The sequence below is a fragment of the Hermetia illucens genome, chromosome 4, assembly GCF_905115235.1.
Source record: "Hermetia illucens chromosome 4, iHerIll2.2.curated.20191125, whole genome shotgun sequence".
NCBI classification, from domain to species: domain Eukaryota; kingdom Metazoa; phylum Arthropoda; class Insecta; order Diptera; family Stratiomyidae; genus Hermetia; species Hermetia illucens.
In genome coordinates this window covers 70149843-70176039 of record NC_051852.1, presented here as the reverse complement: position 1 = coordinate 70176039, position 26197 = coordinate 70149843, and the positions used below count along the sequence as shown (strand labels likewise).

The 26197-nt window shown below is 40.8% G+C and overlaps 1 protein-coding gene and 1 long non-coding RNA gene across 2 annotated transcripts; one reads left to right on the top strand and one right to left on the bottom strand.

The window, feature by feature from the left end:
• Positions 1-19320: 19320 nt before the first annotated feature.
• Positions 19321-21526, bottom strand: LOC119654781 (mRNA-decapping enzyme 1A). The gene is made up of 2 exons (XM_038060325.1): positions 20664-21526; positions 19321-20609 (listed from the first exon to the last, which is right to left on the bottom strand). The coding sequence occupies exons 1-2, from the start codon at positions 21369-21371 to the stop codon at positions 20121-20123; spliced, it is 1197 nt and encodes a 398-aa protein (XP_037916253.1). The 5' UTR covers positions 21372-21526; the 3' UTR covers positions 19321-20120.
• Positions 21527-22258: 732 nt separating this feature from the next.
• LOC119654782 lies at positions 22259-22898 on the top strand. The gene is made up of 2 exons (XR_005249847.1): positions 22259-22391; positions 22459-22898. It is a non-coding gene; the product is annotated as an uncharacterized LOC119654782 (long non-coding RNA).
• The last annotated feature ends 3299 nt before the right edge of the window (positions 22899-26197 follow it).

The following is a 26197-nucleotide window of genomic DNA, read 5'->3' as shown; positions in this document are numbered from 1 at the left end:
CAATTGGCATGAAAATTAGTGAGAGTATGTAATCTGGTGTTCCCTTTACATGCAGTAAGTGGCGCTATTTTGTGTTAAGTTTAAGGGCGCTCCCCATACATGTGCATGGTGCACGTTTTTTTTTTCACAGAATTAAGGCATGTGGGGTATCAGATGAAAGGTCTCAATTAGTACTTTTCGAAGCTATTTAATATTGGGTGAAATATAAGGGAGTGAGGGCTCAAAATATGACCCACAAAAAGTGCAACAGGTCTCGTTCTTAGAACCTATCCAACCGAAAAATTTGAAAAAAAAATCACAGTAGTGCATCTCTACGAAATCTAGGCCTCAAAATATATCCGGTTCCGATATCTGCACAAATAAAGTTAATAATAGCATATTTCCACATTTTAGAAATTTACCCGGCAGCCCCCCGTATGTTCATCCCAGAAGTACAAAATTTGGCATGCGTGTAACGAAGAATATAATGCTCAATTTGGTTTGAAGTTTGAAGCAAATCCAACAGTTCTTAACAAAGTTATAGGGGATAAAACTTTACCAAACAAACGTATGTGTATGTAGGTATATAGTATATGCGTGCTAATGAACTTTGGGAGTAGTGCCTAATTCAGATAGATGTAAGAAATAAATCGGAAATATGGGTACGATCAATTTATGTACATGCATATATGTATACAGTATTCGGAAATAAGCAGTTTGTTTGTTTAGGGTGAGCGTAATATCTATGGCTGTTATATGTACGTATGGCTTGTAGTTTGAAAAAATATGAAGGAATATGTTGGATCTGTAGCTATATACGGATAGAAAAATGTGCATTGAAATTTCATTCATTTCATTTTGTTCATAAAATGAACACAAAACCTTTATACCCGAAGCGCAAGCTTCTGGTATTCCGACTTGTTCTTTTCTAAGACGGAAGCTCCTGACCCTTTTTCCTGAAGGCTAGAGTAGTTGTGCACAAGTGAATATAGACCATTCGGTATTTGAGCGGCTGTTACTGATTTCATAGTATGTTTTTCATCATTAAGGGGGTCATCCTGTGTGAAGGCCGTTTTTTTTTTGCCTTTTTTTGAAAAATTATTTTGGAGGACTGGATAAAGATAGAAACGTGATTTTTTCACCATATGTTTATTAATATCTCTAGTATATGTGATTTTCAGCTTGATATCGTAGCTAGTTTTCGGAATACGTGTCAATTTATGCACTCATCTCCAAAAAAAGGTGTTTTTCTGCTCCCATGCTGGAGGGCGTTGTGTTCATTTGAGGAAAAAAAAATATACGGCATTTTAATGTGGACAATATTCCACCGTCCGCAAACTAGGATAATTAGAAAATATTAAAAGGTAAATTTTTGGTGGGCTTTTAAACTTAATTTTTTGGATTGGTGTTTTTTCACGGCTTTTTTTATGAAAAAAAAACGACCCGTCCGATTGCAATTATCCTAGTTTGCGGACCGTAGGAATATGTATTAAAGAAGTCGTGAAAATTTCAAATAATTTGGTTGGATAGATTTTGAGCTATGGTGGCACCCGATTTTCAAGTTTCGAGAAAAACGTATTTGAAAATTTAAATGTAATTATCAACAGTAAAATTTTAACTCACCATTAATTAATATCTGGTCCACAGAGAGCACCCTCCGTTTCTTCAGAAAAGTCTTGCAAGGCCGATTGTTGCTCTCTGGTTTCAATTCTGGCTTTTTTAGCGAGGTCAGTCGATCGTCGTTCGGACCGCCAAATTCGCGCTCCATTACGGCGGTCGGCATAAACCTGACATATGTGACCAACTTGACATCCCATTGTCACTAGGATTTTGAAAATGCCATTGAATCCTCCATTGAAAATAATTACAGCCAGAAAAGTGGCTATTCCTACGACCTTGACCCCAGATTGAAGGTGTTTAGGAGCGAAAGTTCAGATCAATGCATCTAACGTCTCTGCTCCTAAATATCTGTTCAAGAGATCATCTCGTGACAAATCTTCGTAGATTGGTTTGGTGACTGTTTTAACTTCTTCAGTCAAAGGTGCCTTCTCGTGGTGAAAACTATCCAGTTCTCCTTTATCTTCCGCTTTGCGTCATTTGCACCAACTGTCCTCGCCTGCTGGACAATTTTGATGCTGAGGATTTTCGTCTGTAGAGCATTTATGGAAAAAAGTTGCCCAAATTTCTTGCTTCATTCCTTCTATCGAATTTGCGTGGCGGCGAAAAGCTAGCCCAAAAAATATACTGAGGTCGTTAATAACCTTATCAGTAAGTTTTCCAGCCCCTTTTCCACCAATGCCTTTGTGATTCTTCTTTGCATTTCTAAGCCGCGTTCCCATTCTTTTCTCGACATGTCCTACGCATTCCTTTTTTACTACTACATATATTTTATTATTTGCAGAAATTTGCAGAATTACCGGAGAAAACTCCAGCATACAAAACTTGTCGCAATTGGAGCATCCATGTTCATGCTTGCTAAAAGTTTCTTTGCTGATGTTGATGCGAAGTCCTTTTTCTTCTCTGATAAGTATCGATTCGCATGAAATACTCGTTTTTTAGTGCGAGCATGACATTGAACGTTAAAGCGATCTCCCTTCGTACGATCCATTTAAAAAAATTACTGAACGCACAAACAGCACAAACTTACAACAAAATATAACTGAGTATAGCTTGAAAGCCTTTCAGTGCTCACTCTAGACTGGATTATCCTTTTTATTCCAAACAGCAAATAAGTTTAGACAATTGATTGGTTTTCCATCTTTTTAGGTTTATACCTGTATTCGAATTTATAAGGTGCAACAGGTAAAAAAAAAATTCTATGCTCTTTCTCATCGAGTGCTCTAGCCGCGGCTGCAAACTCCTTACTTGTTTAACACTGTAATTTCTGAACGACTCGGAATATGGGTAAACCCCTTTGCTCACATATACTCTGCTATATATAGATACAATTCATGCAAAAAAAATCGATTTCTCCAACCCGACACACGGGATGACCCCTTTAAAACGACTAGTGAATACCATTGCTAAGTGCATAAGGTGAAAATTCAAAGTCTCCGCTCCTTTAACAACTCTAGACTTGTAGCAAGCCGGAAATACGGTAATTAAGTGCCAGCAGGAAGCACTGTTTTAGAAGCAATTAGGAGGGGTTCAGAAGGGTCAGCCAGTCTCACTGCCTTAGTGCTCGCAACCCTTTTTGGATGATCTCTCTGGTCCTCATCGAGTTGGGAGGCAGCTGAGTCAGGTCTTGATACCTTAAGAACAAAAACACCCGATCATATTAGTGAAGCGCCATCTTATTGGCTACCGATCCATGAAATTCACGAGAAACATGACCATTGCGGGATAAGTCTAACTATGACTTTGATGCGAGAAAAGTATTATATTATGTTCCGGCCTCCAGCAACGAGTCGAAAAATATATAAGGGAGTGTATTAAGTGCACCAGATTCAGAGGATAGAGGATCGCTCCTTGGATGGCTAATCTTTCGGTAGAACGGGTGTCGCTGAGTTACATGTTCGAGAATATAGGTACTAATTTGTGCGGGCGATTCCAATTAAGGAAGTCGTTGCCACTAAGGCCATGCATCAGGAGATTTTTCTGACCTAAGTACCAACGCATATCTGGCCGCCTTTCAAGGATTTACTAGCCAGCGGGGTCAACATAGGTCGGTGCCGTCAGATAATGGCACAAATCTGGTTGGGGCAGCCCGAGTTTAAAAGGAGGCATGGCAAATTGTGTGCCGTCATAATCCCCCTGGAGCAAGTTTTTTTGAGGGTGCAGCGAGTGGCTTCAAGTAACATATAAACAAGGCAGGAAACCGGAAGCTGGACGCTTCAGGTATGAAAGGTTTTGTGTATTTTTTTTATAAAGCCATTTGAGTGTGCAATTATCCCATTAGAATCTAGCACGTAATATCTGCATATATTATGTGGGAATATACACTTTCGCGTGACAACTACATTCAAAGTCTTAAATTTGCACAGAAATATCAACTTTGACCTGCTATAACTTTGTTAGTTATAGTGAGATTTCCACCAAATATCAACTTTGACCTGCTATAACTTTGTTAGTTATAGTGAGATTTCCACCAAATTTAGCAGGATCATGCTCTATACTATAGCCTACATTGTTGCATGATCCTACGATGAACTTATTGGGGGTTTGCAGCCAATTAATAAAAATTATAGCTATATACTATTATTAACTGTATTTGAACAGATATCGGTATGGAGGGTATAGTGGCAGCCGCCTGATTTTTCGATTGGGTAGTTTCTGAGAATGGGTCCTTTAAAGAAATGATCACTTTCGACCCCCTGCACTCCCCACCTTTTCAGCTAATGTCAAAACTAGGCCCCGCTTCGAAAAACACTAACCAAGTCCTTTCATTTGATACCCCACATGACTACATTTGGTGAAAAAAATTACCCCTCCTTTTGCATGTAAATTCAACGCAGGATGTAGCTCACTGTGTGCGTGAGGGTTCACAGTCTCCACTTTTCCACCAAATTTGATGCCGGTCGATGTAGCCGTCTCCGAGAAAAATGCGTGTGACGGACAGGCAGACAGACACCGATTTTAATAAGGTTTCGTTTTACACTAGGGGGAAGTAGATTCTTCATGAATGGAATTTTAATATTTTGTTCGAATGTTAATTATTCTCTTTAATTATGACGTCTTTTTCATGAAACTTGGCACGCGGTGCCGGTGCAAAATTTAGTACAAAATTCACTGTCCGAGCTCGACAACGTGTACCAAAAGTTTCTTTTGGCAGGAGGATATTTGGATGAATACAGGATACCCGAAATATACCCAAACACGCACATACAATACATTTATGTCAACAATTGCGAAGCAAGCGCAAACTGCAGGCCATGAGCAATCACACAATAATTTATAATATTAGCTATTTACATCGTAATCGACATACCGACATACGCCCAGTAGTATCGATCCTTACCTGTGCCTGTTAGTAAACAGAACGACAGTCAATTATCGTCAGCACGTTCCGGATTCGTGGAGGTGAATGGAAAAATATTACCCGTTTTTTAAAGTGCAAACAGGGAAATGGAGAAGTTAAGAAGTCTACGCATAGAAAGAAATAGTTTAAAGTAGTTTTTGGGAAACTCAATAGACTTATTTGTTTTATTAAAATAAGGAAAGATAATGTTTGCACTAAAGCGGAATTTACAGCCATCGCAAGTGTAAACTGGTAAAGAAATCTAGCATATATTTTCTGTTTCAACTTCCCACGAAGGATTTATCTGTGGCGAGTCCAACAACGGACCTTAAACAACCTGGAACTGAAGTTAAGTAAGGCAGATTTTAGGAGTGCCGGGATCACATAATGAAGATTCTTCGTCACTCTGACTTGAGTTGAGAATGAGGGGATGCAGTATTTGTTTAATTTATGGAGTTGAACTTTTAAAATCATTTTAAATTCCAGAACCTCTCTCGTTAGCTGTTTTGTGCACCCAAGGTTCACTAACAAGGACGTGCAGTGTTTAGGAATCTAAACACCAAGAAGTCCACATTTTGTGGGAATCTGGGAGGCTGCTGTAAAATGTATAAGACGGCATTTAGTAAAGATGGTCGGCGCTTATCTGCTCAATGTTGGAGAGATGTACACTCTGCCAGCCAGATCTAGGTCTACTTAAATTCAAGACCTCTGACCTCGATAAGCATGGCCCGAAGGAGTTAAATACTTTCACGCCTGAACATTTTCTCACTGGAGAAAACTTCTATGAATTATCCCATGGATATGCACAAGATACTGTGACGAAGAAATTGAAATTCACCCAGAAAATGAAGTAACGCTTTTGGCAACTTTGGTGCTTGGAATACCTAATGCAGTTACAACAACAAGCAAAGCGGTTCAGCAAAGATCGAACCTTGAAGACAGAGGATTCAGGTCTTGTCAAACTTGAAAATTAAGCCTCTACTCAATGGCCATTAGAGAGAATCTTAGCGCTTCACCCAGGAGAAAATGGACTAACCAGAGTATCAGAACTAAGGAAGGCATGCTGAAACGCCCGATAATGAAGATCTGCCCATTGTCGAAAGAGGATGGAGTCGGAAACAAACCGACCAATCATTACCAAGTCCCGAAAAGATTTGGTAATTGCAAATTACACTATCAAGCGTCCCGAGTCAAATGTATATGGTATGTGGAACTTGTTGGCAAAGTACGGTTAGTAAAAGGACACTCTCATATCATCCGAAGAAAATTCCGAAGGCTCGGTTAATATGCGATATTTGTATAAAAACACATTTGACATTTACGTAGAACGTATTCGACTTTATTATAATACACGATGCAAAGAGCTAGTAGAGCGACTGAGCCACATATTAAATAGGATCCTTGACGCTATCACTCCCTGGGAGCAAAGAAAAAACAAGTTGGAATACCGGAAGCTCGCGTTTGGGGTATAAAGGTTTTGTATTCATCTTATGTAAGAAACTTCAACGCACATTTTTCTATCCGTATATAGCTACAAATCCGATATAGTCCTTCATATTTTTCCAAACTGCAAGACATACGTACTTATTAAATCCATAAATATTATCCTCACTCTAAACAAACAAACTGCCGATTTCCGAATACTGTACATATGCACGTATATAAATTGATATTCTGTTTTACTTCGTGCACAAAAGCATACATATGTACATATATAGTACATATATTAAATACGGTTGGTTTAATGTATAAAAATATCTATCTGAATTAGATACTACCCGCAAACTTCATTTGCACGCATATACTATATACCTACATACACACACGTCTGTTTGGAATAATTGATATTCATATACAAATGACTAAAAAACTAAAACAAAATAATTCTTTGGGACCCCATTCATAAGAACTCATTTCGTCGTGGTATTGTTGACTTAATATGTGATGATGACATCATATAGGTTGTAGAATGCATGAAATTCACACATGTATTTCGAGGCCTAAATTTCATAGGGATGCACCACTGTTATTCTTTCCAGATTTTTCGGTTGGGTAGGTTCTGAGAACGAAACTTGTTACACTTTTTGATAGTCATATTTTGAGCCCTCGCTCCCTTATGTTTCATCCGAAATCAAATCTGGAAACAGTTTCGAAAAGTACTAATTGAGCCCTTTCATTTGATTTCCCACATGACCACATTATATGAAAAAAAATTTGCACCCTACATTCACATGTATGGGGAGCCCTTCTTTAAACTTAACACAAGATGGCGCCACATATTGTATCTAAAGGGAACAACAGATCACACGCTCTCACCAATTTTCGTGATGATCGGTCTAGCCGTTTCCGAATAAGTCGGGTGTGACAGACAGACAGACGGACAGACATACATCGACTCCTGTGAGGAGTTGCCAGATCTCCCATCAGGCACGACTCCAGGTTGCGGATAGAGGCATATCTATTGATGTGTAAATATGTGTTCATGCACTTTTCTTTTCTGACTATGCATGGGCTACTGTTTGCTCGTCCCTGGTGCGTGAACCAAAATGGCTATGGGGAGAACACTCACAAAATAAAACCAACATGGACGAATTGAAAAGGAGTAAAGTTACGGTGCAGGGGCTCGGAACCCCAGTACCGGCGGCTTTTGGGAGTGAGCAAGCAGGCTCCCGGCCGTCGATATCCTTCGACCGCAGTGCCTCGGTGGTGGACAACTTGGCCACCGTTGCATCTAATATTACAAGTGTTTTAGATTTGGAGAAGGAGACGTTCAAACGAAGCACAACTCTGTCAAGAACACCAATTAAAAAGACAAAGAGTGATGGGCTAAAAGGAGATAGTAGGTCAAAAAAGGTGATTTCGACACCCATCGGATTTGCTCAAGAGGTATTCCAGCAGCAGCAAATAGATCCATTCAGGAGAAGCTCATCAATTTTACAATCTCCTCCAATACCAAAGCCGGCAAAAGAGAAAGCTCATGGGAGCTCAGCAATTGAAAAAAGTGAAGGAGTCAGTAAAAGGAGCTTGGAAGCTTAGGACTAAAATAGTTAAGCTGTCCGAATTCATCAAGGACAAGCGCAATGTGCCCCAAGCTATTAAGAACATGGTGAGAGCCATCAGGGTGCTTTACAATAGGTCACAGGAAGAAATAAGAAAGCCTAAGGAAAAGCCGGACATCCCAGCCTCAACAGTGTCACAGGCGACCCAACTGATACCAAAACACAAAGCCATCGACCTTCACTAAGGTAAGAGGGTGCGAGACAAAAATGGAGAAGCTTTGGAGAATCAACAGGCCCCAAAAAGGAAAAGGGGTCTTGACCAGTCCATCAAACGGAACTAAAAGTTCAGAAGCGCGCAAAGCACCCAAAGTAGGAAAGCCGGCTAGTGAAGCGACACTGAAAGAAAATAACAACTATGGTTGAAGTAAGGTCGTGAATAAAAAAAAGAAACAAGAAACCAAAGGTGCGAATTCGCCCGGAAACAACTGTAATCTCCAGCAGAGGACATCTAACGTACGCGGAGACCGAAAAGTCCTAAGCGGAAATGTCTCAAAATCTAGAGGACCCAGAAAGGGGATCTCATGTTTGAGCTGAGAAAATCGAGCGTGGGGAAAACTGACGGCTTTCGTAACCAAGTTATAAACTCCCTTGGGGAGAATATCGCGGTTCGTTCCCAAAAACATGAGGTCTCTATATACAGTGGAAGGATATCGATGAGGTAACATCCAGAAAAGAGATCTGCACTGCCTTGAAGGAACAATTCAAGTTGGAGGAATTCTGCGAAGAATCTATCGTGAGCCTAACAAAAGCTTATGGCGGTACTCAAACGACCACAATGCGACTGCCAGTGGAGTCAGCGCAAAAGTTGTTAGCCGTGGGGGAGCTTCGGATTGGATGGGTTTGTTTGCCGACTAAGGGAACAAATCTCTTTAGAAAGGTGCTTCAAATGCCTAATGTTTGGACACTTCACGAACGCATGCACTAGCGGCATCGATCGATGTCGAAGGTGTGGGGAAAAAGGAGATATTGCTAAGGAGTGCAATAGCTGCAAATGCATTTTGTGCGAAGAAAATGACTGACAGGATAACCAGCATATTACCGGAAGTGGTAAATGTCCAGAATTTAGGAAGGCGTTAACTGCAGTGAAAAAATGAGGTTAATACAAATAAACCTCAATCATTGCAGGGTCGTACAAGATTTGCTTGCGTAGACCACATACGAATCCGCGATGAAGGTTGCTATCATTAGCGAACCGTACAGAAATCTTGACGATGGTGTATGGGTCACAGATTCGACTGGTGGAGCGGCGATATGGGCGTGCGGTCGTCAAGCCATACAATATAGCATGCGTCAGGCGGCTAGGGGCTTTGTGTGGGCAAAAATAAGCGGTATATTCGTATATAACTGTTACGCCCCTCCAAGCCACGCACTGCTTGAATTTGAAGACCTGTTAGACGATCTTGTGCACGACGCAAGAGGACGAGGTCCAAAGCTGATAGCCAGTGACTTTAATGAGCCCACGCATCGAGTGGGGCAGCAGAGAGAATAACGCATAGGGGCGATGCTTATTAGAAGCATTCGCCCAGTTGGATGTAGTTCTGGCCAACGAAGGCGATGTAAACACTTATCGGAAAGGGGTAACTGGTTCAATTATTCAATTTGTCAGCCCTGCGCTAACACGTGACATGTCCTGACAAGTTAGCGAGGACTTCACGTACAGCGACCATCAGACAATCACCTTTGAACTATGGACGGAGCCACAAGGCAGGATAGCCGCACCCCGGAAGACGAAATTCAAAAGAACACCAGGGTGGTCTGCAAAAGCGATGGATGAGTAAACATTCAAGGAGATGTGGCTAGGCAAGCTCGCAAGAACCTCAAGCTCGCCATCCAGCGGAGTAAGAGGGAAAGTTTTAAGGAGCTCTGTTCGGAAGTGGGTATAAATCCGTGGGGTAGTGCCTATAAAATCGTGACAGGACGATTCAGAGGCCCATCATCTCCACAGATCACGTGCCTAAGCTCTTGTTGAAAATAATCCAGGGGTTATTTCCGCAGCAAGAGACACCTTCCCGCGCAACCTGAATGTGACGCCGATTCCACTAGTCACCAGAGACGAGCTGCTGGAGATCTACAGTCGAATAGGCGACAGCGAAGCCCTGGGTCTTGACGGCATACCGAAACGTGCATGTTCGAGGATATCTTTCGTGCACCATGGAAGCGGCAGAAGCTGGTGCTGTTGCCTAAGGTTGGCAAACCTCCAGGGGAACCGTCCACCTATGGGGAACACACGCGGGGAAAATGTTGGAGCGGGTTATTTATAATAGATTACTCCCAGTCTTCGAGGCAGTATGGGTTCCGTAAAGCCAGATCAACCATTGATGCCATCAAAATGGTTACTGGCTTGGCCGAAAATGCAATTCACGGAAGGGGTTGTACCAGCAAATATTGTGTGGTGGTGACGCTGGATGTGAGGAATGCATTCAACTCGGCTAATTGGAACCTTATAAGAAAGTCTCTGGCGACGATTAGTGTTCCCACCTACCTCGCCGCTAGTATCGATTGTTACTTGCAAGAGCGGACACTCTGGTATAATACCGATGATGGACCCAAAGAGTACGTTGTCTCCGTGGGTGTCCCACAGGGCTCTGTATTGGGTCCACTACTGTGGAACATCATGTATAATGATGTACTTAACCTTCCGGTTCCGGAGGAGGCCACGGTGGTGGGTTTCGCCGATGATATAGCACTGGTTGTGGTCGCAAAGCATCTCGAGGACCGGTTTAGTTGTACTCAAGCGAAGCAATTAGTGCTGTTAAGGCTTGGTTAAAGAGTGCTGGACTGGCACTCGCGGAGGAAAAGACGGAAGCGGTTCTCATCACTAAGCGATCGTATCATCACTTCCAAGCCAGCCATCAAATGATAGACGGAAAACTCAATTTTAAGCAGCACATAGTACATATTTGTAAAAGAGCATCCACCACGAGTATGAGTCTGGCAAGGATGATGTCGAACGTAGGAGGATCGCGGCATACTTGCAGGCTGCTCATAGCCAGGGTGGTGAACTCTACCATGCTGTATGCAGTCCCAGTTTGGGGAAAAGCACTGCAGGTTTTAGGCAATACACATAAACTGAGTACGGTTTACAGAAGAACATCCTTAAGGGTGTGTTCTGCCTTCAGGACCGTCTCAGACGATGCAGCGTTCGTCATCTTGGGAATGATACCGATTGACATCCTGGCAACCGAAACGATGAACATTTATAACCCCAGGTCCAGGTGAAAAAAGCCGGAAGGGAGAGATCCATAAGCAGATGGCAACAGCGATGGGACCAGACAGAAAAGGGTCGTTGGACTTACAGGTTGATCCCTTCCATCGGGGAGTGGTTGGAGAGAAAGCATGGGGAGATCAATTATAATCTCATCCAGTTTCTCACCGATCATGGAGGATACCGTCAATACCTGTACAGGTTTAAATTGGACACCTCGCCTCCAAACTGCGACGAGGTCCCAGTGGACCCAGCGCACGCATTCTTCCAGTGTTCGTGGAAGAAAGGAGGAACCTAGAGGAAACTCTAGGTGAAGTGCTATCACTGTAAAATTTTGTCCGGAGAATGGTAGCTTGTCAGGAAGACTGGGATGCGATCAATTCCATGATCGCAGTAATCTAGGATAAACTGCGAAAAGCAGAAGAAGTGAGGAATACGCGAACCCCGCGGGTAGACGGAAGGAGACCTAGCTAAAGTAAGCTAACTCCGCCCCGTGATGTAATACCTAAAGGTGGTTCCACGAGGTAGGGGGAAGGGTGTTAGTCGGGGGTGGTTTTAGTGGGTAAAAATCCCACACTCTGGCGTGCCCAGACCAGAGTCTTTTGAAGATTTCCACTTCCTGAAAAAAAAAGACAGACATCGACTCGATTCTAATAAGATTTTGTTTCACACAAAACCTTAATCAAATATCGAAGACACTGGCAGGAAAGTCGGTTTAGTACAGCTTCATAGAAGCACATTGATTCCCTAACCAAGTGTCAAATAGCTTTCAGATGGCAAATTCGACATCGATACGAGGCCCTGTACAGAATCAAATCAGGATTTGAAAATTTTGCGGAAACATGCTCTCCAGGCTTATTTCACAGTAAACTTGCCCAGGTACAATCAAAACTGCGACACCCGTTTTTCATTAGGCAAAAGGAAATAAGGGCAACACAAATTTCCTTGTTTGAAAGTGGTGTCATCATATCAGAAGTGTTTCCAATAATTGAACGAAGGGACTTCCAGCTTATTCATTGCCATTACTCAGAGCTTAGGCACTGGAAATATGTCAGTACTAGAGATTTACGCAGACTATTTCGGGATGAACTAGTCCAAGGCAATTTGTCTAATGTAATATAATAGAATGTCAATCACAGAACATCATTGCTCGGTGAACATATTACAAGCATTGGTGCTCTTCCTAACTGCCTTTTGTTCGAGATTTACAAACGAGCAGCCAACGCAACATTTACTTTGAAAGCAGCGAATGCGAGCCAACAACTGGCTAGAGTCTACTACGCAACCAATCGTAATAATCTCCAAAGGTTTGTATTTTCTAAAGTCTATCTGCTATAATACGAGTATCACCACAAACTTCAAGGATTGTCGACATACAATCGAAATTCATAAAGCCTATTTAGTTGATACTAATCAACACCACCAACTTGAACCAGCCACTCCTGTAACGGAAAAACTTCTTCTTAAACAGGAACATAGCAACAGTTCTTGGTGGGCAGGGTGCTTAGAACTAAGTATCATAAGTAGCAATAATTAGTTAAGATTACAAATAAAACGGTAATTTGTATAAACCCTCTGTAGTATAAAGCTGGCTCGCTTCAATTTATATGTAAGGTATTTAATTTTAATCATGTAAAAACATTAAATTCCGGAGTCAGTGATGGTACGTCATTGGAAGCAAGGGGAGCATTGTTTCCCCTTCTTAACGAAAATACAGTGACATAAAAACAAAAGAAGAAACTACTGTATAAATCATAACACGGCTCAAAATGTTGCTTTTATTAAAATTATTTAAAAGCCAACAACATAGCATTGAAAAACATACAGGAAATATATACATATATATTAATGTTTCGTAATTGATAATCTGTAATAAGTATCGATCAAAACTTTGATACTTGGATTGTTACCAAATTAAGACAAAGCTAATACCGAGCTCAAATATTCAACCGCTTTTTTCCGTGCCTTACAATATCATCATCATCATCAACGGGGTAACAACCGGAATCCGATCTAGGCCTGCCTTAATAAGGACCTCTAGACATCCCGGTTTTGCGCCGAGGTCCACCAATTCGATATCCCTAAAAGCTGTCTGGCGTTCTGGCCTACGCCATCGCTCCATCCTAGGCAGGGTCTGCCTCGTCTTCTTTTTCTACCATAGATATTGCCATTATAGACTTTCCTGGTGGGATCATCCTCATCCATACGGATTAAGTGACCCGCCCACCGTAACCTATTGAGCCGGATTTTATCCACAACCGGACGGACATGGTATCGCTCATAGATTTCGTCATTGTGTAGGCTACGGAATCGTCCATCCTCATGTAGGGGGCCAAAAATTCTTCGGAGGATTCTTCTCTCGAACGCGGCCAAGAGTTCGCAATTTTTCTCGCTAAGAACCCAAGTCTCCGAGGAATACATGAGGACTGGCAAGATCATTGTCTTGTACAGTAAGAGCTTTGACCCTATGGTGAGACGTTTCGAGCGAAACAGTTTTTGTAAGTTGAAATAGGTTTTGTTGGCTGACAACAATCGTGCGCGGATTTCATCATCGTAGCTGTTATCGGTTGTGATTTTCGACCTAGATAGGAGAAATTGTCAACGGTCTCAAAGTTGTATTCTCCTATCCTTATTCTTCCTGTTTGACCAGTGCGGTTTGATGTTGTTGGTCGGTTGGTCTTCGGTGCTGACGCTGCCACCATATTTTTTGTCTTGCCTTCATTGATGTGCAGTCCAAGATCTCGCCCCAATGGCCACCTGCTCGATCTGGATGAAGGCAGTTTGTACGTCTCGGGTAGTTCTTCAAATGATGTCGATATCGTCAGCATAGGCCAGTAGTTGTGTGGACTTAAAGAGGACCGTACCTCTTGCATTTACATCAGCATCACAGATCACTTTCTCGAGGGCCAGGTTAAAGAGGACGCATGATAGGGCATCCCCTTGTCATAGACCGTTGTTGATGTCGAATGGTCTTGAGATTGATCCTGCTGCTTTTATCTGGCCTCGCACATTGGTCAGGGTCAGCCTAGTCAGTCTTATTAGTTTCGTCGGGATACCGAACTTTCTCATGGCCGTGTACAGTTTTACCCTGGCCATGCTACCATGGGCGGCTTTAAAGTCGATGAATAGATGGTGCAGCTGTTGTCCATATTCCAACAGTTATTCCATCGCTTGCTCCACAGAGAAAATCTGATCTGTTACTGATTTGCCTGGAGTGAAGCCTCTTTGGTATGGGCCAATGATATTCTGGGCGAATGGGGCTATCTGGCCTAGCAAGATGGAGGAGAATATCTTATAGATGGTACTCAGCAACGTGATATCTCTATAATTGCTGCACTGTGTGATATCTCCCTTTTTATGTATGAGACAGATAATGCCTCGTTGCCAATCATCAGGCAATGATTCGCTGTCCCATACCTTGAACACAAGTTGATGAACCACTTGGTGTAACTGGTCGCCTCCATATTTAACCAATTCGGCTGTAATTCCACGGTTCCTGGCGACTTATGAATTTTAAGCCGATGAATTGCACGGACTGTTTCTCCTAAACTTGGTGGTGGCAGTATTTGTCCGTCGTCTTCAGCTGGAAGGACCTCCAACTCGCCGATGTTCTGGTTGTTCAGTAGCTCATCAAAGTACTCAACCCATCGCTCCAATATGCCCATTCTGTCGGAAATCAGATTTCCCTCTTTGTCTCGGCAGGATGAGCATCGAGGCATATAAGGCTTCATCCTACTGACTTGTTGGTAAAACTTTCGCGCCTGGTGCGGTTGCTCCCTGTACTTTTCTAGTTCACAGCTTACATTAATCGTCAAACCAGCCGTTCCGACTCCTTTTGCGGCTAGGGCCAAGTATGTTTGTGGCCGTATCAATGATAACCTTCTTCAGGTTATCTGTGAAAATCATTTGTTGATGCTTCATCTCCAGGTCCTCTGTTGACTGCGATTATTGCGGCATCCATTTCCCTCTTATAGGTGTCGCGGAGGGCTGTGTTGTGGATGGCTTCAGTGTTAACTCCTACCTGATTGTGAGAGGGGATTCTAGGTGGTGTTGTTATTCGAGCTCGGAGCACCATGCCAACGAGTCTATATTGGCCCCCCTATATGTTCTGACATTCATGAAGGCTGAGAGGTGGCGGCGTTCGATCAACACGTGGTCACTTTGATTGAAACTGGTCCCGTCTGGAGAGGCCCACGTATGTTTGTGGACCGCTTTCCGCGCAAACCAGGTACTTCCAACAACCATTTCGTGTGACCCTGCTAATTGAATAATCCGCAGTCCGTTATCATTTGTATTTGCGTGTAAGGTATGGAAGCCAACGTATCGACTGAATACGGGCTCCTTCCCTACTTGGCTGTTAAAATCCCCAAGTATGATTTTGATATCATATCTGGGACAGGCTTCGAGGGTTCGTTCTACTGCCTCGTAGAAGGTATCCTTCTCCGACTCTGCAGTCTCCTGAGTAGGGACGTGAACATTTATGAGGCTTATATTTCTAAACTTGCCTCGCAAGCGCACAGTGCATAGCCGTTCGCCTATGTTTTCAAAAACGATAACAGCAGGTTTCATTTTTTGGCTGACTAAGAAACCTACTCCAAGCACATGGTTTACTTGATGGCCACTATAATATATGGTGTAGCGGCTCTTCTCCAGGAAACCGGTCGCATCTCCTGTAACGCTTACAATACAATAGCTTTATGAAAATTATTTAAATCACTAAATCTTTCTGTTCGCCACACGTTACTTTCGGTAAAAAATAACAGGCATGCCCCAGAAATAAATTTGTTTTTAATGTCGCAGTCGACGAACCAATCCACAACACTAAACAATTTACTAGAAAAATCACGAACGCAAGATTTCTTTCGGGCATTTAAAAATAATACTTCCATTTATCAACAATTTTTTTGCTTTTTTACTAGCAAACGACCGCGATCCAAAAGACTTCACTAACAGATTAATAACACAACAATGAATACCCTCACCTTTCATTGATTCGATAAATACACCACTTTCAATTCGAAAACTACTTACAACTTATATTCAACACTAATTTTAACTTCAAGCCACATCTCTACCTCCAAATCAAATTGGAAACTTAAGCATTCACTGTTCATTTCGATCGGATTCAAATTAGAAAGAGTTCATTCCATCGGATCAAACACCACACGATTTATCAATCCCGCCTCTACATAGGCAAAGTTGAAAACACCTCGATAAGAATGTAGTTCATACCTTTAGCTTCATACAATTTACGAATTTGCGATGAACGCTCGACAACGAACTGAATACAAGCAGGGTTTAAAATGCCTCTCAAGAAGAGGGCATTTTACTGTTGCTGTTGTTCTGTCAAACTGCTGTTAAGAAGCAATATTTTGTGCGGTAGCCGTCAGGAGCAACGCAACACTGAGTTCGCGTCTGCTACCACTTGGCTTTTCAGATGACGAAATCGCTTTAAGTGCATTTTTAAGCCCCAACTCACCGGGTGAATTACAAAAGAAACTGTATTTTTGTAGGAAAATTTGAAATGACTTGTTGATACTTCATATGAGAACTTTTAGCGCCATATACAGCCTTTACTCTTCGTGGCATGGTTTCGACCAAACGCTGACAGATTCGTCTAGAATTTTTTTATTTCATCTGAGCCTATTGTCTGAGGCCTATTTTGAGGCTAAAGGCAAATCGTACTATAAAAATTGTATGATCGCCATAATCCTTGTATCACCCTCGAAGACAATTATATTGAATAATAAAATCAAATTTTATAAACAATTTTTTTCTATGTTAACTTACGAATTTTTCAGCACAACTGTTAAAGCGAATTATCCTTTTGAAGATTAAACATTTTGCGGTTGGGGTATTGAAAAAAAATCCAACCGAATAATATGTCCAGCGGTTGGACTGATCCATGACACGAAAAGTGAAGGCAGTGTATGAAACTAAAAGTCTCCATAGTATAGGAAGTTAATAGGAGTATAACTAGTCATTTTCGACTTTTTGATGTCGTTATTACGACCTTTTACCTCCGTCCATATTTTAATTTACCCTAGGAAAATGAATTCCTATAATTAGCCCTCAGTAAGTTAAGTTTTGTTTTATCTTTTTTCGCTAATTTTCTTCGCATTGTATCCAACGACAAAAGTGGTCACGCGATAAAAAAAAATGTTTATTTATATCACGGGAGAAACTCGAAAGAAAAGTGAGCAAAGCGAGTTGAGTACGAAATCGCCCTGGTGGAAATATTTAAGCCAAAACTTAAATTATGATGATTCAAACGTTACTCAATTTACGGCCCTTGGATTTATTTATTCAGAGCACTGCAATGAGAGCAGCTAATAGACTAATTCGATTAGATCTATGGGAAAGCAATGGACTAAGGGGGCACAGAGTGTTGGAAGAGTTATTAGGAGAACTGAATCCAGTTTTTGCAGAGCCTTCTGATCCTCGGATTCTCATACATATGTTTGGTAGAAGATATGAAGTTATCTTGAAACGAAGAGAAAACTGAGACGAACAGAAAAATGCGTGTCAGAATATACTGACGTCTTCTACACCGATGGTTCAGAATTAGAACTGGGTTCTGGAGCAGGAGTCTAACTCTCGAAAAAAGCGAAAAATGGGCTTTTCCGTTGGGATAATATACAACGGTCTTTCAGACTGAAGTGCATGTGATCCTAAGGGCGGTAATCTCGATGATTTACGAGCGGTTGAAAGGCAGGCGCGTCGCAATCAGTAGCGATAGTCAAGCTGCACAATCGTTCACGAGTGTAGAAACCGATTGAATTCTGTTTCTAGATTCAATACGGTGGATTTACTCTGGGTACCTGATCATTGTGGTGTAGAGGGAAATGAAATCTTGGATGCCTTAGCAAAAGAGGCTTCAACTTTCCCCATGTCCGAACCGGAGCCAGCTTTCCATAATGACAGGTGGCGAAGCCTTAATGCTGCTAGACAGACCAAACTTTTCCTGTCAGAACCAAACATCCTGCAAAGTTTATCCTGTCGAAAAGCAGGAAGACTTGGAGAAGTATTGTAGGCATTCTGACTGGCCATAATTCACTAGCTGGGCATATGTTTAGAATAGAAATTATCCAAGATAATACGTGTCCATCCTGTAATGAGGAAACGGAATCCAGGGAACATTTTCTGTGTGAGTGACCCGCCAATGGACGCATCAGGTATCAGATTTTTTATGCTGACGTGCTCCAACTGTGGGTAGCATCACATCCACTAACGGAAATCCTGCGATATAAAAACGAATCCGGGGTATTCCATTAGACGGGAGAATCAAGCACAATGGACCACTAGGGTTTGAGTGCTCAGAGGCATTGCCTCTCCCCCACCTCAAACACACACACACAACCTTGTAGCGATATGTAACTAGCGTATTTATAAATACTTGGTGCCAGTCCCTTGCATGAGTGCATTTGCATTTGTTGTAACTTTATTTTATTTGCAATGAATGAAAAATTTCTTCATGTACGAAAAACATTTGGGATGATACCATAGTTTCATGGAAATTGAAATATTTTTTTTCGAACACCTGCAAAATTTTTAATTGTGACTATTTCTCCGCATTGAGGTTTATATTATTAAAAAATAAATAAGCAATGTAAAATTAATTTTTTTTAGTTTCAGACACAAATTGGAGTCGCTACACATCCCGCAGTTGTATTCAGTGGACTAATGCCACGTAACTTTTGTTATTTTTGGCTTAAATTATTCAAAAGCCTTCTCAATAGTTGAGTGAAATATGACTAATATAATGTCCAAATTTGAACTCGACTTAATTCTTCCCACTTCAAAAATATCTCTGGTTCTCCCCTGCGTATTGAAGAATTAACAACCTACCATTATGGCTGAAACTTTCACCGCTCATCTGATTTCCTTGAGAACAAAAAAGCATACTACGGTTCGCGTATATGTATCAACAATCATTAATACTAAATAACTTTTTTTTAGTTTGGGAAAAATTCCTAATATGCTTCGTTGTGGGCTAGCAACCTCCCTATTACAACTATTAGGAGGGTGCAATTATGTATCTTCGGAAACAATTTATTCTGTATGGGGCGACCCAGCGGGAAGGAACTATCTTGGTAAGCGCATGAAATCATACGATGAAATCAGATTTCCTTGAAGTTTGATTTATTTTCTTAATTTTTTCGAGTATTGTTTCCAACGAGTCGCTATTAAAATTTTCATTTCTCTTAACATTACCGTTTTTATTCTAAACAATGTCCACAAGAGACTAGTGTTTTCGACTTTCACGTATTACATCACGAAACTCTTTAATGAAGCTATCATACAAATGCTCTTTATTGGTATATTCTCTAGCTTGTGATTCGCTTATGGTACAAGTGAGTAATCGCATTAATCATCATCCAACGTATGCCAATAGAAAGTTTTTGTCAGGAAAGAAGCAAACAATTGTTTAAGGACATTTTGGAAAAGCTGGAAGTGAATAGTCAAGTCGTCTTCACGGGAAACTTCGACTTTTGGCGATAAAATTTTAATTCAAATATTCAAAGACTGGTGCCTGCTAAGGACATAAAATTATGGTACTTGATTAAAAGACGCAATGCCACTACACGCTCACAACTTCATTTTCGGCTGAAGGCATAGTTTCTTTGTTCAAAGGCGGGATCTGAAAAGTTCAAACCGCAGCAAATACTTGGGCTTGAGAAATTTTCAATAAAATCTACTGTAACTGTTTAAATGGCCAACCAATTTCTTGAGAATCCTAAGATTTTATGCAAGCGCATACCGTGTTTCCTCCATCGGCCTTAAGCAAAATAATCTGATTAAAAGTTCTCGTCGAATTCGAAGTTCCTAGTGTGTTTACGAATACTTAAAAATATTTAACAACTAGGGAAGTTGCTTCCAAGCGTAATACCATTCCAAGCAAATGGGAATATCTGCACAATTACGACGACACCATGTCAGTAAATGATTTGAGATAGGCTTCGTGCAATTTTTTTATGAAATCTGGATCATTTTTTATTAAATACAGCATTGCCTGCAGCAATTGCGTCTGAGTCAGGGGTTCAGGCTTCGCGAAGCCCACCGCTTCTGGTCCGGAAAGGTCCATTTGGTTCAATGCCTGCGTAATGTTCGCCGCCAATATTGTAGGATTCTGACTGATACCATCAATGCTTGCCGGGGCTTTGCCCGACGATGTCGATAGGAACATGGTGGGAGGCATTAGCGCTGGCTTCGACGAAGATGACGGTGATTGGATTGGCAAAGAATTTTCACGCCGGAGAAGTTGTTGAATGGGCTTTTGCTGCGAATTCGATTCTACCTCTGAAGCGCCTTGCGTACTCGTAAGTGGAGCAGGGTTGCGACAGCTTGTTGCACTCACATTTGACGATCCCATGAATTTCGCCAAAGGCGATACAACCAATTCTTGATTCTAAAAAGGTGCAACATTTATTTGAGGATAGTTATCGGGGGTTATGTGGCTTACCGCTTGAAAAGGTGGCACTAGAACTTCATCTTGTGGCGTCGTTGCTCTTTGTTGTTTCTCGATTTGATCAACACTCACTGGATTTGATAACAGCCTTTGGAACAAAGGAACTTCAGATGCGGCTGCCGGCTTTGCAGCTGCGAAAAAATTCATCACACTTTGCGATGTAACATCTGGTTGCGGCCGACTTTCGCTCTTCGTACTATTCGACTGGCCTTTTGCATTATTAAAGTCTTCCTGGGCTTTACTCAGCATAGTAAAAATGTCGACATTGTTTGTTGCCGGCCGCATCATTTCTTGCGTCTTATTCACACTGCTTTTTACCTCACACTCTTTGATTAGACGTCCTACCAACTCTCCGATGCGGTCACACTCTGAACTGTTATAGAACCAAAAACCTCGAATACGTGACCTTTCGTTGCGATAGAGGAGGAACGGAGGCTGTGACTGCAGCTCAAGTTGTCCTGTTATCGGCTCAACAAAAGAATTCGTATTGAGTCTGTTGTTTATAAAAATACTGTGGATAGGTTCAGCGTTCCGGCTGTAAATGAAGAAAGCACCCTCTACATCCGTTTTTTCCCATTCGCTTTCTTCAGAATTGAATGTGTAGAATGCAACGTGTGCGGAAGAATCCACGATGTCTTTGGCGTACGGATCAACTCGTTTAATTGCTGCCAAATTCATACGCAGTTCAATCTGATCAGCCATCTTTGACACTCCAACACTACGACCCTTCACCTGTCTCTTTGATTGTTCCAATTTCACTTGAAGTAAGCGGCAATTGACAATCTGAATGACATCTATGACAAGTCGACTTTAATGACTGAATTAAGCAACCCGCCTACTAAATCCTCCTGCTCTTTTTTGGTGTCATTGACTTTTCTCTGCCAAATTCCGAGAATATAGGCTAATAGCCAGGCAGATGGTATTCCGCCAACCGTTAATTACCACATTATTCCCACCATCGTTGCGTGACAATAGGAGCTCGGGAGCATTCTTTAACGTGCTAGGACGTAGCCGCGATTTTGCAACGTCACTTTTTTTGACTGCACTCAGCTCGCCACGGTCCATCTCTTCGTGGTCGGAAGGTCAATTTGACACTTCTTTTATCAGGGGAGAAATGTTGAATGAAAATTTGCCGCTATGTAGTAGTGGAAGAGACGAAATCATAGAAGGTATTGTAACAATTAATCGAGTTCGCTAAAGGCATTTTGAACTTGCCATGACAGTTAAACGCTTAGACCCGTATCATTTGGAACTGCGACTGAAACACGTCAGTAGCTAAAAAGAAATGTCACAATTGCCTGTCCTGTTAGTTAAGTCGTTAAAGTTGTAATGACCCCATTTCCGGTCATCGCATTCTTAAAAACAAAATAATTAAAAAATTGTCGTAGGTCGCATAAGACAGAAAAGTTATACTAGTGCCGATTTGCGCTTCCCCTTGGAGCGGTGTGGCACTCTCCTTCGCGGTGGAATTTTTTTTTAAATAACCGCAGAAATCGATGAAATGGTCAATCCTAAGCAAAGTCTTATCAAAATTGTTCGTGCAAGTACATACTAGTTTTCGGATTATTTATGTTCAGACATGTCCCTTCCTTCTTCGAAAATATGTATGGCTTAGACGGTTTTTCGCAAAAAACTCCGGAGTCATTTATTTTATGTAGAAATGATATGAAGCGGAAACAAACCAAATTGAATAGCAAAGAATATGAATCTTTTCATTTTTCTGTACGTGCAATATGGATTGAGCTATAGCTCGTCAAATCGCAATGGCTAAAAAAATTAATACTTTCAGGATCGCGTTGGTCAACGCTATGCTGATATAGTGGAAATTTTTAGATTAATTTAGTTAGTGGAAATCGGTGGGATAAATAATAAAGGAGCTAGGATCAAAATAATGCAATTATCTGATTTTTTATGTAAAAATCAATAAAGTCAAAACTTATTTTTTCATATAAATTAAAAGTAAGACGAATGAGAACCTACTGTATTTGAGCCCACGCAAAAAATTCTGAAAGTTTGGTGAATTTAAAGTGCATGGTTTCGGAAAAAAATTGTTTTCTCCAATTTTTTTATATTTAAAACTAAAATCATTTTGTTTCGAATATCTCAAAAATAAAAAATATAGTGAAAAAATCCTAAAGTACAAAAGTGTGACCTTTCTCTCGGTAAATGATTAAGGAAGCAGTTTCCACTATCGTCTTTATTTTTTGAATTATTAAAAAACAAAAAATCTTTTTGGTATTTTTTTCCATTTTTAACTATTTTCTTTCATTAATGAATCTTTCATTTACAAAAAAAACTCACATTAAGTAATCAAATCTTAAAACCAAGGGTACATAACTCTTTCCAATGATCGGGGTATGTATGATTATTAGCGGCTAGTAGAACGTTATGCTTTCACCACATATTGACATTATTGGATCCATCTTTCAAATATTTGAAGCATCTTGAGCCGTCAATTTCTTTTACTTTCGCAGCAGATCCTTTGCGAAATTATCGGGATCAGTTGTCAGCTTGTACATGTGTTTGCTGGTATAGGCTGCAATCTTATGCAAGACTGTGGGTATCTGAAGATCTCTGTGAAGCTGGTTATTTTTCACGAATCAAGGCGCCCCTGGGATTGTTCGCAGAATTCTGAATTGCGTGCGTTGCAATAGCTCTCTACTATACAAGTTAATAAATTCAAACACCGTTTGTGTTTTTTAAAAAAATAATTTCAGGGCTAAGCCTGACGTTGATTATTTTGAGTCTATACAAGAACTGAACTAAATCCTAATGACAATATTCCTTAACGCCTATGTTGATAGTTGATGCCGCAGCAATTTTGTTGAAGTCTCGAGAAATTGCAATGCTGAATCGATGACTGAAAATTGGCGCAGCCATGGCGTCAGCAAATATTGTGTGCGCATGCAGGTATTGAATGCACGTGCAAGTGCTAACTCGCCCACATTTAAATGCGGATAGTCCTCGATCGCTAAAAAAATTAGATGTTGTTGAACCTGACATTTTTTATTTCTGGTCGTCGATCTGGTATTGAGGATGTTTCCTTTGCTGCCGGAGGTGGTGGTGGTAATTGCGGTGATTGTTTCCTTTCAACTGTTGTAGGGATAGGCGCCGGAGGTGGTGAAGATTCCGATGTTTGCTTCATCTCAATTGTTGTAACGGTGGGCTTGGTCTTGAATTTGGGACACACCCTGCAACTGATAGAGACTGTAAGGCAACATTCGATTATGGTAAGTATTCCGTAGGTCGCCATTTGATGCGTGCTTGTTTCGGTTCGCATCAACTGAATCTCGCTGGTGTTGTTTATATGGAGATCTTTCATCATCTCTAGCGAGAATATTTCCTGATAGGCCTTGACTTTCGGAGATGGCTGTAGTATGGCGGGTAGTACATTTATCATTGTAGATTCGCCGTTGATAAAGGTCCTCCCCACAGTAGATCTACTATAGGCAGTACCCTTACAAAAATAACCCCACTTGCAAATATGCTTGCAGAAGCTTATCTGTACACATCAGAGACGCTAAACAAGGAAAAGGCATAATCTTCGTCAAATCGTATTGGTAAGAGAGAGATCGGTGAGCTTTTGCTATTCTGGTACTACGGCGTGCTCACCCATATAGCAAATAGTTGTTTCACGTATTCACTTATCCATAAGCAAAAACTTGCCAATCTCACCAATACATTGACAAGTCCGGGCGGTATGTCAAACACAGCTGATCGGGTTTTCGGTACATCTCGCTCATGCTCAAGGGCAAAACAATTTGAAATCGTGTGTACTCGCACTGATTTCCCCCTTGAGGGGCAAGGGGGAGTGAGGTAGCTGTCTAGTATCTAACTGTGGTCCTCCCATTAACCGTTAGGTTGGTATTATGAATCTTTATTAGTTAGGTACCGTTCAGCTTGTGGACTACTCCATCTGCTTCGATAGTTCCGGCGAATTGGTTCAATAGTATGGTACCGAATGCGATTTCTTCAATGGTTGGTATGTGCACGTTATTGGTTATATTGCATATGGCTGCGGAGCTCCTCATCAAGTTCGGTATACAGAATGTACTTGAGATATCCGTGATTTCGTCGGATTTACAAATGGTTAAATAATTTATGTTTTTACAATTACCAATTACGCCAAATATTTTTCATTATTTCTCAAAATTCCACTAAATTTAATATCATTGATTACATGGTTTTTCTTAACTGCTTTAATTAACAAGGATTCATAAGTGAGGCTAGTAGTCAATGGAATATTAACAATGTACAGTATGGATGACATGTTTGTTATTATTTTTATTTCTGAAAAGTTTAAAGCCTCTTCAATTGTGGAATATGGGAGCAGATCTTTGTCCATTATGTCCGTGGCCAATTTAATTTTGTTTTTGAGAGGATTATTGAATTTATGACACCTAATTTTGCCCAATGTATTACGAGGTTGATATTTTTTAGTTCTTCCTTTACCAGTGATAGTCTAAATTGTACATCTAATATCATATCGTAATTTATTTATTGTTTTCTTTGATTATTTTTTTAATTTCGTTAGTGATTCTTGTAATATTATTAGTTCTATCGTTGTATATTTGATTTATTATTACTTGTTTATTGCTATTTTCCAAAACATTGTTAATTTTAGCTTTAATAGTGAGGAAGTCTTCGTGATCTGGATTACCTGCAATCCATTTCCATGCAGAGCCAATAAAGTCGGGGTCTTAAATTTCGAATGAGGTCGTGAGTTTGTTGGAGTTCATAAGACAGGTGGGATGAGAAGGAGAATTGCCTAACTTCCGAAAGATTGAGAATAGGTTCTATATCCGTTAGGAAACGTTCGTACTGGTCGGTGTCAATAGTGTGGATCAGTTTAAAGTTTCCATCTTTCTTGTTTTTTTCGCTCTCCCCGTATGCAAGGACACAATTTGGGAGCCCGTAAAGTTTGCGTTGATTATGTGAGGTAGAAGTCTGAAAACAAAAACTTTAGTTACGTATGTGGCTCTTGTGAATAACCTTTCCGGATTTCGTTAAAATTTTAGAATTATTATTTTCTTTAACAATTTCTTGCTTATATCGTGGTATCAATTTTGAGCCTACTCTTTTGTTTTGCCTTACGTAAACTGTTTCACCTATTTCGTATTGTTTAGTCGGTTGTCTCGTCTTATTGTGAGTTTTCATGTCCGTTTGTTGTTTCCGCTTTAGTCTTTCCATATACGATCGAACCCATGACGATCGAATTTTCTCTAATTCTTCCGGATCTATTCCTGGTGTACGGCCAAAATGTGACTCGACTGCCTTTTTTCCAGTCGTTGAGTGTATTGTGAAATTATATTCATTCACTGCACCTTGCAGAAGATTTTCAAAGGGTCTGGATGGTCCATCCTTTTTTAAGCACCTCATTATTTCGATGAGCGTACTATGCCAACGTTCGACCTGCCCATTAACTTCACTTTTGCATGGAGGTGTTTTATATACTTTAATTTTGAGTTCATCTTCCATCAATGAAGCTATGGAAGCTGATCTGAGTGAACTTTCATTGTCAATGACGA

What these genes read in the sequence shown, in the direction of transcription:
- LOC119654781 (XM_038060325.1), bottom strand. Translation starts at nt 21,371, where the DNA reads ATGGCTGATCAGATTGAACTGCGTATGAATTTGGCAGCAATTAAACGA. An exon ending in TAGTGCCACCTTTTCAAGCG is followed by an intron (nt 20,610 to 20,663) that starts GTAAGCCACATA and finishes GCACCTTTTTAG; the next exon opens with AATCAAGAATTGGTTGTATC.